The 13808-nt window shown below is 35.7% G+C and overlaps 1 protein-coding gene across 3 annotated transcripts in view; it reads right to left on the reverse strand.

Annotated features, from left to right (window-relative positions):
• The window catches only part of Syx8 (syntaxin 8), a 48530-nt gene extending 35265 nt beyond the window's left edge, over positions 1–13265 (reverse strand). For 2 of the 3 annotated variants that reach the window (XM_090386408.1, XM_090386407.1), the window contains exons 1-2: positions 13161–13265; positions 1521–1620 (exon numbers count right to left, since the gene is read on the reverse strand). In XM_090386408.1, coding sequence (XP_090242534.1) covers positions 1521–1620; positions 13161–13183 — 123 coding nt within the window. In that variant the 5' untranslated portion in view covers positions 13184–13265. Of the gene's footprint in view, positions 1–1520; positions 1621–6358; positions 6462–13160 lie in introns of those variants that run through there. The other variant, XM_090386409.1, reaches the window with a different exon arrangement.
• Positions 13266–13808: the final 543 nt, after the last annotated feature.

Consider the following 13808-nt stretch of genomic DNA (forward strand, 5'->3'; position numbering starts at 1 on the left):
GCACAATGTCTAATACTGTACTGAGTGATGACTAGACTTCAGATAAATGCATATAGCGCAAATATTACAAGCAATATACTTGATCATTTTTTTTAAATGTTGATCTCGGAGCTACGTAACAAGTCACTGTACTGCAATTAATTTAGTGTGCGAGAAAATTTCTCAAGTTGGCGTGGGAAATGTTTTAATGCTGTTTTGATATTCATTTTCAAGCTATCGACTCCATCAAATGAAATGATTTCGTTAAATATGCCAAAAATGCAATCTGTAAAAGAGCGTTATAGTGATCTGTGACAGCGTTATAGTCAGATATGGGTTATAATATATGAACAGCATTATAGCGAATCAGTGTAAACCGAACTGCGTTATAACGGGGGCCTGCTGTATTTCTCTTCTTTCTTATGGAGATGAGATTTTTCCAGTTAAATCATGTCTAGTTGCAAAACTTTATAACCACCTTTATGACCTCAATATAACTTAAATTTACTGAAACATTAATAATGGTAACAGTAGAATCATATTTATAATCTATTACACATCAAAACCATATGTTTGCTCACAATATTGGCCTAGAGTTTCGCATTTAAAACAAGGCAAATCATATATCATTTGAAAAGTCTCAAGCAGAATTGGCATTTATGATATTAACAAGAATGAATTCAATGTATTAATTTTTAAATATCAAATTAAGTAATTGATATGTTTGTGCAAATAACTAATTGGCATCGTAAATCAAGATATTATAAGCACAGTAGTGTAATGGGTAAAACAGTCTCGTGTATTTTCATTACTTTGGATATATGTGACCAAATTCAGACATAGCATCCCCCCCCCCCAAATATTCCTTGATTCTTTTGCCAGAAAAATTTTAATGAAGAAATAAAAATAAGAGAAATAAATAAATAAATAAAAAGCATGACACTGGAAAGGAAATTTATTGATTAAATAAACTAATTACTGATTGCTAAATTTAACCGTATTTTTGACTTTTATATTACTCATATCTTCAATTTGGTAATAAAATATTTTAAAAATTTGACTATTGAAAGATATTTTAAAATATGTTTTGGTAAATGTTAGGAGTTCCATATTTTTTTTTTTTAAAATTTATATGCAAGGCAGAACTTCAAATCTTACCCAGTAGTACACAGGTTAGGGTCAAACTGTTCATTATAATATTAATATAAAATTTTACTTAATGTAAATTTTACTTAATGTAGAGCAATAACATCACGTTTTTATGTAAGTGAATCACCAAATTGGTAAAAATGCCGTCATTTTTATCATTTTAATTTTTCGTAGATTGAGGCTATAGCCCTTCCAAATTCTTTCAGTATAAAATTTTACTTGAAGGGTTTTGCAAGCGATCATACATAAATCCTAAAAATTTCTCTTTTCTATGAAAAATGTAATCATGTATTTAAGTTTCAATTTAAAGAATAAACAAACAGAAAAGAATTAATCAAATATAATATGACTACACAGAAATATCTGCCTTTCTCATTAATAATATTACATACCTTAGCATACTGGGCACTATTCCTTTGCTGTTGATTACGGAGAGAAATCTTCTCCATAATCTCCTGTGCTTTTCCTTCACAGGCATCATAAGCAGAAAGCCTAAAATAAAGATAAATCTTCACTTAAAAATAATATTCATAATTAAAATTAAGAAGTTTCTTTGAGTGTCATAAAAATTTGATTTTTGTGAATACAATGGAATATGTCTGCATGCAAATGAAAACTCTTCTGAATTGAAACATACATATTTGCATTAGACAATTCTGTTTCCTCTATATCAGCATTAATAATAATAAATTAAATGCAAAATAAATATAATAAATATGATGAGAGATGTGCAACTTTTGAAATTCAAATTGAACTGCCTCTAGCTTTTAACAGTATTGAACAATAAACCCTCTGGTGGTTGCATGAACAATATATAAAATACTGCCATCTCAGTAGCACATTTTCTCTCTATTCAGTAGAAATATCTGAAAGTATTAATAGAGAAACTGTGGAAAAAATTACCATGGTCATGTAAACTGGCCAGTATCCTGCAATTCCTATAAAGTTAATATCAGTGTTTGATGCTAGCTTGCCTTTTCAATGCCATCTCATATATGCAGTAGAATGTAAATGTGGTCTAGGACAAAGGTGACGAACCCATGGCACGCATACAAATTTTTTTGGCAAGCGGAATTCCAAGTGTCCCAAAAAAATTTCAAACTTCAAAACAACATTGCTCCAAGAATTCACCTTGAGTCATGACGTGGGCACACCTATTCTTGCTGCCAGGCATTTAGTGACATCTCACCATTCAGTAAATAGCTGTTCATGTAGTGACTTGTTTGAAGCCTGAGTGGTGATGTACTGATGAAATTGTGTGATTAAATTTCTTGAATATCATCTTCCGAGGGGCATGCGGGGTAGTTATTTAAAATATTTAGCCAATTTTGGCACACATGCTTAAAAAGGTTCGCCACCCCTGGTCTAGGAGATAGCCTTTCTGCTCACATAGATAAGTTGTATAAACAGAAAGAAAAGATGCAAGCCTATCTGTCTTACTCATATTTTCTCTCTCTCTCTGATTTTTAATTTTGTTTTTTTTTTTTCTTTAATTTGTTTTTTGTGTTTTGTTTTGTTTTTTATTTTAATTTAATTTTATTTAATTTTCAGCCCTTGACAGGCTGATTTTTAATTTTTTTTTCTTAAATTTGCATATTTTGAAAATATTTGTTTGTCAATTCCAATGTTGTATTATTGAAAAAAAATATTTTCATCATTTGGGAGGCTACTAGTAAAGCTAGTAGAATGCACCCCTAAGTAGAGGACGAATTAAAAGGGATCCATGACCAAAATGTTTGCATGGCACTGCTCCAAAGGATTAATATTAGCATTAGTAGTGGCAAATGATGCAAGGAAGAAAGCTTGTAAAACAGCAGTCAAAAAAAAAAATCTCGCACATTCACAACAACAGACAGAAGTTTGTTCCAACAATCAACTACCTACTAAAGACAAATTTCCACACATTACCCTACAACCATTCTTCCTCAATTTGAATTTATGGCCCCTCATGACAGTAGTCTAAGCAAGAGGAAGAATGGTATCAGCATTAACTTACCCAACAATCAAGACTAGGTAAGATACCATTGAGAGAGAGAGAGAGAGAGAGAGAGAGAGAGAGAGAGAGAGAGAGAGAGAGAGAGAGAGAGAGGAGGGAGGGAGGAGGGAGAGGGAGGGAGGGAGGGAGGGAGGGAGGGAGGGAGTGCCAATCTGTAGTGCTGTTGGTATGTGCAATGGGTCCACGGACTTGGGTTGGTGCAATACCCTAACTGTGCCAAATCCCTTTGTGTCCACTAGTGTCCATTTCTGATGCTTAAATAGTCCAGTATATGCATTTTTGCTGTAGCAGACATTAACAGTATACCAAAGGGTCAAATACAGTTTTTACAGGGATGAGATACACTTAAATAGAATAGGGTGCAATAATATTTGCTGATGCTATCAAGGCAGGATCAGGTGGGTCAGAAAACTGCTAGCTTGGAGGGGGATATACAGAATAACAGATTAACTATAGCTGAAAGAAGATGTTAAAGTCTGTTACAGCCCAAATGACTGTGATGAGTATAACAACCAGAGAAACAGTAGACCAGTAAATCAGAATATCTTATAATGGGGGATTTTAACTTTCCAGATATTCACTGAAATTTCAGGGTTGATCATACACAGTAGTAAGACTTTTGTGGATATTGGATGACTGTTTTCTACAGGAGCTTGTTAGAGAGACAACAAGAGGATGCAATACTCGATCTGATTATCAGCAGCAATTCTTCATTTATTAAGAATTGAATCTGCAGGTAAAAGACCCACTGGGTAGAAGTGATCAGAGTGGGATTTACTTAAAGACATAACTACTGTCAAGGGTAAAAGGAAGGTCTTTTGCTTTCATAAGAGTGACCAACAGTGGTCTCAGACAGTTTTTAAATTCTATGCACTGGAACCATCTGATAATGTTACCAACAGAAATTCTAAAGGAGAAGCATTCAAGAAGGTAATAAGCTACTGGGCTTTTCATACCAACTAAGAAAATACTTTTCAAGGCTTTTCAATACTTTTCATCTAAATGGATGTCAAATGAACTGAGTTGACTTGTGGCACAGCAGAAAAATCCATGGAATGCATATAAATTATCAAGTGATACTGAAGCCTAAGGTAGACAAATTAGTATGTAATCAAGTCAGAAAGGAAGCTAGGCAAACTAAGAGAAGTCTCTTGCGAAGAATGAAAATGAAAACTGATGCAACAATGAGCACGTCAAACTGCACAGAGTGTAATCTAATTTAATTTCTCAAGAGATTTACAGATTATTCTCAGATGTTTTCTGGTACTTTCTGTAGCATTCCTACAGTGACTGTAAAGGTAGTATAACTGGTAAATTATTTTTACCATTATTTTTAGTATGATATCATTTATATAGAGTTGTTAATTTGATTACACATTTCTTACTTGTTAATATTTAACCTTTAGTAGTGCAGTAGCACACGCTCTTTGAGTAGACCGGGGTTCAAGCCACTGACTGCTGAATACGGTCGATCTGCCAACCCGCACTGGACCAGCGTGGCACATTATGGTCCATTTCCCTCAGCATGAATTGCTGAGGAGGCTTCCATCCTGCAGTGGGTTGATAATGGCTGCACTTTACTTTTTACTTATATGCATAATAAAACATAACAAAATTAGTCAACAGAACGCTATTAGTAAGCATCTGGTAAAGATTAATTTTAGCAGTTTAAATAATTTTTTAAATCAGTTAAGATTAAAATTTAATAAATTTAAGTAATATTAAATTTCAGATAACTTTTTTTACAGTCACTTAAGTGGTACAGGAAGTTCCATGAATTGTCTCAGAACAACCTGTAATTCTTTAAGCCATTAAAGGCAGATTGCACTTGATGCAAGTTGAAGTACTCATTATTTCACTAATTTCCATTTAAGAAATTGGTGAAATAATGAGTGAAATAATATACCTGATTGCCAATGTTAAACTTCAACTGCCATTTCTCAGCCATCCTGCAAAATTTTCTAAATTTTGTTACAGTATCTTCCTTGATTATTGTCATCAATCACCCTGCCAACCACTGTATCATCTGCAAACTTAGACATTTAGCCTGATATACCTTCATCTCCGTAGCCAAGTGGTCAGGAGTGGGAGTGCTGTAGCACAAACTCCAAGTAGACCAGGGTTCAAGCCCCTGACTGCTAAATACAGTTGATCTGCCAACCCACACTGGACTAGTGTGGCAGATTGTGGTCCATTTCTCTCAACACAAATCATTGAGGAAGCTTCCATCCTGCAGTGGACTGATAATGGCTGCAATTAATCTTTTTTTTTCTTTTTTTTTTTTTATATTCATCAATTATCATTAAAATTTTATTTGGAAATCTTATTTAAGATATAACTGCAGAGCATGATGCTAAAATAATATTTAAAGAATAAAAAGAAAAGCAGCACAGACTTTTTTACTTATATTAACAGTAGAAGGAAGAGGTTGAAGTACATTGGTCCATTTGATGTTGATGGTTTAACTGTTCAAGCTCCTACTCAGGCTGCTTAGGAACAGAACAGACATTTTGCATCTACATTCACATATGAGGAGTTCATTAGGAGGGGGGATGCGCAGGTAACAGTTTTTTTTTTTTTTTTTTTTTTTGGCTAATGCTTTATAAGCTTCTTTCTTGCATCATCTGCCACTACCAAATACTGCTGCAGCTTAGCAGTGAAATGTCTGATATATGCTGCAGTGTTTCCCTACTTAACTGAGAGGTTATTTCTTCTCACAATGGCAATATGTGTTGATTTCTATAGAAGGAGACTGGTCTCAATTCATGCACTGGAAGATTATTTTGTGGATTTCTGGGAAATATATAGTTATTATGACTACAACTTGTAGTCATAATAATGTAGTCATAAAAATGGCTGCAAAAATTATTTAATTATACTGGAATACAGTAAATGAAAATATGTTCATGATATAGTCGATGTGTAATCAGAAAATAAAATTTATTTAAAAAATATGAAATGGAGTACCGCTTTCTGCATTTAGTCTGCAGGATGCAAGTGCACTGTATGATAATGTAATTATTATTCCCAACAGAATGCAGCATGGAAAGCATTTGTAAAGGGTTATGCAAATTAGAAAAAAATGTACTATTTTGGGTGTTGCCGTAATTTATTCCATTTGAAGAAAATGCAAGTTAGTTAATGTGTGCTACATTTCAGATGTATTAGCAAATAGTAATAATGATTTATAAAAATTAAAAAAAAAAAAAAAAAAAAAAAAGAAAATGCACTGACTTTTATGCAACCAAATGAATTGCACTTCTGCATCTGCCACATTATCAATCATTCCTCCAAACAGTGCACAACAACCAACATAATATCCAGTGCTTCATCTGCTATATATGGTATATGGATGGCCTATGTGATATATATGGAAAAAAAAAAAAAAAATTAAAAATCCAAAAAAGTTCAGAATCTTGGTTTAAAATTATAATTCTTTACTTGTGATTTATTCTATGTCTTCTGTAAATGCCAAGAGCTTTTCTAGACATCTGAATTAGGAATAATTTAAAACTAATACTGCTAAGGAAATTATACCTGTTTTAATAGCTATAGAGCTCCATTTAGATGCTTCCCACATATTTTTTAAGATCACAAGAAGGAATAAATCCAGATATAAACCACCTTTCCTCTTGATTTTTGGCCTTTGGAAAGGTATGATGGAGGCTAAATTCTAGGAATCATTAATTGTGCACTTATATTTACTTCACAGACATTTATGTTAAGGAATTTGGGGGGGGGGAAGAGGAATTGGCACAACTTCCGGTCCTCTGAGTGTCAAGAGCCAGGCCAGGCCATGGACAAACAGCCATAGTGTATTAGCCCGTTTTTCCCCATAAGGGGGCGTGGGCTTATCCACTATGGAACACTGCTGCATGCAATGAGCAGAGCAACATTTGCTGTTTGCATCCACGTGTTGTAATGGCTTGCCAGTACTGCTTGCACTGACAACTACCATGCCACTAGGTCATCGTGGGTGCCAAAATATTCAGGAGACTAACAGTTGATTTGGTTAAAAAACACAGGATAGCTGGTTCACCTACAAATTCTCCCTATCCTCTCAGTGAGGATAGGGAGAATTTGCAGTTTCACCTCTGCAATTTTTCTCATTTTACTTTATATAAGCTTTTATAGCACAACTCAACTCAACTCAACACAACCATCATGCCATTACCTAAAAACCATGCATATTGTGCATTCAACTTTGTCAACAAAAGTTTTTTTTTTTTAAATAAATGCCCGTTCCTCCAATTATTCTTCCTTATAAATTTATTTACGCATATGCATTTTACTTAATTGGGAAAACATTAGGGGAAAAACTTTAATTTAACATAGTGCTAACACTGCACATTAAACTACTTCAACTCCAACTTGTAACTAAACTTGTGATTACAACCTGTTATTCTGATGGAGCATGTGTCACTCACTCATTTGCCCATCTATATGCTAGGAATTTAAACTTGCTATTTGAAGCTTGTAAGATTCCCCCCTCCCACTCCCAAATGCATGTAAGGTATTCATCATATGTTCAGTAAAAAAACAGAATTAAAATTTTCTGTGTGTGTGTGTTTATACACACAAATTAAAGTACAAAAGTACGTGTAGATATTGTATGTATTCCCTTGTTACAGCACTGATCATACCTTCACAATCTGCTTAAAGACATGGATGAAACAATCTTCAGCTGCTATAACAAGAGAATACATATACATATCTACATATGCTGCTCTGTACAACAGACTCCTGCTTTACGATACTAATCCATTCCAGAGACACCATCATATCATGAAAATATTGTAATGCGAACCCAATAACACACTGTTTTTTGGTAATTCATTCCAAGACCTCGGAAGTTGAAATTTTTGCTATATAACTAAGTTATTTATCTCTCTAAAAGAAGATTTTTATAATGGAAAAATTGTACATATTGATTAAAAAAAATTGATTAAAACTAATATATTGATTAAAGTCAACACAAAATGCACGGCCAACACTTTTTCAAAGGCTGCTATCAGCTGAGAGGAAGGATCACATGGTCCAGTCGGAGACAATCGTAAGCCAAGCCCATTGTAAAGTGAAATAAGTAGGTGACTCTTAATAGGGTTACTGGTTAGTAGAATCAGCCGCTTTATAGAATCAAATTTCAGAAAACCAATTCAAATCATTAAAATGCACTACACTTTCATCGTTATGTTCAGTTATAAGAATCAATTTTGAACACCCTTCTGATATTTCTGGAGGTCTCAACCATAAAACAATAAAAAAAAATTGCAGTTTCCAGTTTATTGGGCTTTTCTGTTAGTGTAATCTATTATAAAAGGGTAGTAAACTCAATCTTATTGCATTTGCGATAGTACCAATATCTGGAATTCTGTGGGTTTTTACATTATTATGGTGAAATGTGTTCCCCTTCCATGGAATATTCAATCATATAAAAAACATTAATACATTTCAAAATCTTCTCTTCATTCCTATTTTTTAATTTTCGTAAACTTATCTTTTTTGCTGTTTTAAATTTCACAACAAAAAAAATTGTCAGTGAACAGAAATATCAATTAGTTAGCATGTATATATTACATAATAGTAATTAAGCTATGTATGTAAGTGTAAATTTTTATTTTGCTAACCTGTGGAAAATATTCTTCTGATTTTCACATATGAAGTATGTGAAGTTTCACATAGATGAACTAATGAGGCATATGGCAGAGAAGAAAAATGCATGGGATACATACAAATTAACACGTGACACGGACGCCTATGATAGATACAAGTTGATCTGTAACCAAGTTACAAAGGAGGTTAGGCAGGCGAAGGCAGATTACGAGAGATCCTTGGCAAGGGATGCGAAGAAAAACAGCAAAGAGTTCTTTACTTATGTAAACTCTAGAAGGAAGGGGATGAATCAGATTGGTCCACTTGAGATTGATGGGTCAACTGTTGATGACCCTGCTCGGGTAGCTAACAAACTAAATGAATATTTTGCATCGACATTCACACATGAGGAGTTATTCAGCGAGGGGAATGCCAGAGGTGTATTCAATTCTAGCAGTAAGCTAGAGAATCTTGTAATAACTGAGAGCAAAGTGGAGGAGAAATTGTTGAAGATAAACACAAGAAAGGCACCTGGGGTGGATGGGATCTATCCAGTTATATTAAAGGAGGCAGCAAAGGAGGTAAGCAAACCCTTAGCCATAATTATGAGAGCTTCCTTGGACTCAGGGGAGGTACCCATTGACTGGAGATGTGCAAATGTGACCCCAATTCACAAAGGGGGATCAAAGGCTGACACAAGTAATTATAGACCTGTGAGTTTAACTTCTGTTCCCGGAAAATTAATGGAGGCACTGGTGAAAGAAGCACTGCAGGATCATCTAGACAAGACTTCAGTTATAGCTAGGACACAGCATGGTTTTGTTAAGGGGAAGTCTTGCCTGACCAATTTGATTGGATACTATGATGCAGTCACAAAAGAACTGGATGCAGGGAATAACTTTGATATTATATACTTGGATCTTAGAAAGGCTTTTGATACTGTTGCACATGGAAGACTGCTGCACAAATTGGAGCAGTGTGGCATTGGAGGCAAGTTGCTGCTATGGATAAAGGGGTGGTTGAGGGGGAGAAGACAGAGAGTGGTAATCAATGGACACTGCTCATCGTGGACTAATGTTATTAGTGGAGTCCCTCAGGGTTCAGTATTGGGGCCTTTATTGTTTTCTGTATTTATAAATGATATTGATGATGGTATATCAGGCTTAATGTCCAAGTTTGCAGACGATACGAAGGTTGGCAGGGTTGTCAAGGACACTACTGACACTATGCTGCTGCAACAGGATTTGGAAAGGTTGAGCAGATGGGCTTCGAGGTGGCAAATGAAGTTTAACATTGACAAATGTAAAGTACTACATATGGGAAACAGCAACCCCAGAGCAGCGTATCAACTCTGTGGTACTACACTGACAGTGGTAGAGAATGAAAGGGACCTGGGGGTGGTGGTGCAGGCAGATATGAAGTTCTCTGAGCAGTGCAGACGAGCTGCAAGAGTAGCTCATGGTGTATTGTCAATGATATATAGGAATTTTTCTAGCAGGGATAAGGAGGTGATTATTCCCTTGTATAAGGCAATGGTCAGGCCACACCTAGAGTACTGTATACAGGCCTGGAGGCCTCATTTCAGGAAGGATGTAGAGCTGCTGGAACGAGTACAGAGAAGGGCAACTAGATTGGTGAATGGGACAAAGGGGTTCTCTTATGAAGAAAGGCTTAAGTTTTGCAAATTACAGTGTCTGGAAACTAGGCACCAGCGGGGTGATCTGATAGAGGTGTACAAAGCCTTGAATGGTTTGAGCATGCTCAATGCTGATGGGATTCTTCCTCTAGCTCAGAAAAATCACCTGAGAGGGCATAAATTCAAATTGAGGAAAGACAGATGTAGGATAGATGTGCGGAAATTTGCCTTTAGCCAGCGGGTGGTTGGTGGGTGGAACAGACTTCCATCCCTTGTCGTGGAAGTTGATAGCCTAAATAAGTTTAAGGCTCAGCTGGACAGGTATTTCGAACGAACAGAGGGGTGAAGTGGAAGTGGTTATTTTTATTTATTTATGTTACTTTTTTTTTTTTTTTTTTGGCTGATGCTGCATAAGCTTGCTTTCTTGCATCAAATGCCTCTACTAATGCTAATGCTAATGCTAATATCATTTAATTTTGTTAATTGGCAAGGTAATAAAGCACAAATTTGTGCTTTATATCTTTGCTTTTATAGCCTGCAGAGAATATTTCTTCTATTTTTGCTTATTAGAATCACTGTTTAATAGAATTAAAATTCAATTCGCAAACGTGATCACAATGACTGGTGCTTACCACATATTGTACAGTGAACGGAGAGTCCATCATAAAGCGATTTGATCGTACAGTGAACCAATCATAAAGCAGGGGTCCAATGTACTTATATTTGTTGGGTACATACATGAGTTAGTTAGTTAGTTATTTGGTTTTTAGGAGCATTAGCAACTAAGGCCATATTGCTCCGGGATATGCGGTGGTCATTCCCTGACCTTTCCGCATCCTCTGTATTTGGTGGTGACGGGCTCGAACCCCGGTCTAATCAAGAAGCATGTGCTACGCACTGCTACTCCTTCCCACCTGGCTACGGAGGCGCCCACACACACACACACACACACACATACATGAGGTACGGCAATAAAGCTCCCAGACTGGTACTGTTGTGGTCACATTTCTCCAACAGAGATTGTCCAGTAGGCTGACAGGTTGCATGTAACAACCAGTTTCATCAGTGTTGTTGTTAGCATTCCATGTCACGATTTTGAAATGGAGCAAAGAACTAATATCAAATTTTGCTTTAAACTGGGAAAATCTGCAACAGAAATGTTACAAATATTAAAAACTATTTATGGTGTTGAAACATTAAGTTGTACCAATGTGTTTGAATGGTATAAATGGTTCAAAGATGGGCATGAAGATGTTCGCAATGACCGAAGAAGTGGGTATCCATCAATTTCTTGAAATGAAGACAGAGATGAAAAATTCAGGAAAAGATGGGAAGAGATCATTGTTTTGCCCCCTCAGAATGATGGCTGATAAGTTGGATATGAATAAGGAGACTATTTATCAAATTCTGCGTGAAGATTTAGGGAAAAGGTCTGTGCAAAATTTGTACCACACAGCCTCACAGATGAGCAGAAGCAACAAAGAGTGTCATCATGAAAAGACTTCATCTGGACTTGTGAAGATAATCCTAATTTTCTCGACTGTATTGTCATTGGAGATGAGGGTTGGGTGTTTCGATACAACCCAAAGACAGCAAAGTCCAGGATCAGGATGATGCTGTTTATGTTTTTCAACAAACAGAGTATGATTCACAAGGAATTTGTACCTGAAGAGGAGAGAGTTAATGCTGCATTCTATGTACAGGTACTTCAAAAACTACTGAAGTGCATTTCCCAAGTTAGGCTGCAAGTTTGAGAGAAAGGCAGCTGGTTGTTACTACAACAACACCTCACATTCCACACTTGTAAAGACATTTCTGATGAAACAGATCAACCATCCACCCTATTGATCAAGATATTCTCTTGATCTAGTAGAAGCAGATTTCTTCCTCATTCCTAAGGTGAAAACGGTCTTCAAAGGAAAGAGATTTCAGGATGTTGAGGATATAAAGAAAAATAAATGAAAAGTGACCATCATCTCTTTGGGTGTCTTCACTGACAATAAGTGCATTCAATCAGGTGGTAATTGCTTTTACTAAAATAAAACCATTTTTGAGCTCCTTCATTTTGTGTTCTTTTTTGGTACACTAGTCTGGGAAATTTATTGCCACACCTCGTATACGTACGTGTGTATTTACTGATATAAAACCTTGCATTTTATTAATTTATTTGGGATAGTGGCGAAAATATCACTGCTATAAGTGCAAGAAATCAAAGCTAGATTAAAGTTAAGATTGGGGGGGGGGGAAGGGGATATGTAGTACTGAAGTGCTAAGACGCTAAAATGAAAGATCACCCAAGAAAACAGCGTCCAAAAACGTTTTTTGGCACAACGGGGCATTACGCCAAAAGTCGGAGCAATCCTGAAAAAAACGGGTCGTTTGGTCAACATATTTAACCCCAGTAGCTCACATCTAGTGAGTATGGGCTTGGTACACCCAGGGTCCTGAGCTAGATATCATCATTCTTCTCTTTCTTAGTAATTCCCTTCTACTTCTGACTCTTGTTTTCTCTCTCGCTAATTCAGAATTTTTTTTTTTTTTTTTTTTTTTGGCTGGTGCAGCATAAGCCTCAGGCTTCCTTGCACCATATGGCTAATAATTATAATAATAATGACGCTGACAAAATTTACCGTCATATCATCTAACCCCAACACAGTATACAATATGTCCTGACATAGTACATCACATGATGCGTCAGTTAGCCAGCACACAGCCGCTCCCACTTAAATCGAAACTCATTTTATAAAACACTGTTCTAATATGCTCAATTCATACTTCCATACTAATAAACGTCAAGTATAAACTTACCAAGGATCGCCGGTGAACGCCATTATATTTACAAAAATTATACCAATTCAACCCTCAAACAACATAACTCACAATAAACTAACATGAATATAACATTTTCCTTTTACCTCCACTAGGTGGCAGAGAAATCCATTTTGACTTTTTAAGCGCCATCGCAAAAAAAAAAAAGAAAACGAAATTATTTTCATTGAAATCCAGATACTGTACCTAAACATTAAACACAATAAATATCAGTTATTGCTCATAACAATATGTACACAAACTGCTCAACGAAATTCACAGAACAGGTATAAATGGTGGTGTAACTCGTGCAGCTTGTGATGAAGAAGAACAAAATTTAGTATGGTGGTGTACCAAAGAATGAAATGAAGAGACGGGGAGAAACTTCGGACAGGTATAGGGAACATTAATAGAGGTCATATAAGAATTACCAAAAAGATCACATTACAGAAGTCGATACAAGATCAGGGTGGCCATATTTTGAAAATTGGTAAGCGGGACAACTTGAAACGAAATGTGTAGCATTGCATTTTTTCCATATTTTGAAAATTGGTAAGCAGGACAACTTGAGACGAAATGTGTAGTATTGGTACTGTAAAATGTGTAGTTTTGAAGGGTTTCCCCTTCAAAGAGTAAAATAAAAATATA

Source organism: Mastigoproctus giganteus, chromosome 12 (genome assembly GCF_048544385.1).
Source record: "Mastigoproctus giganteus isolate SK-2022 chromosome 12, ASM4854438v1, whole genome shotgun sequence".
In the NCBI taxonomy this organism is placed as follows: domain Eukaryota; kingdom Metazoa; phylum Arthropoda; class Arachnida; order Uropygi; family Thelyphonidae; genus Mastigoproctus; species Mastigoproctus giganteus.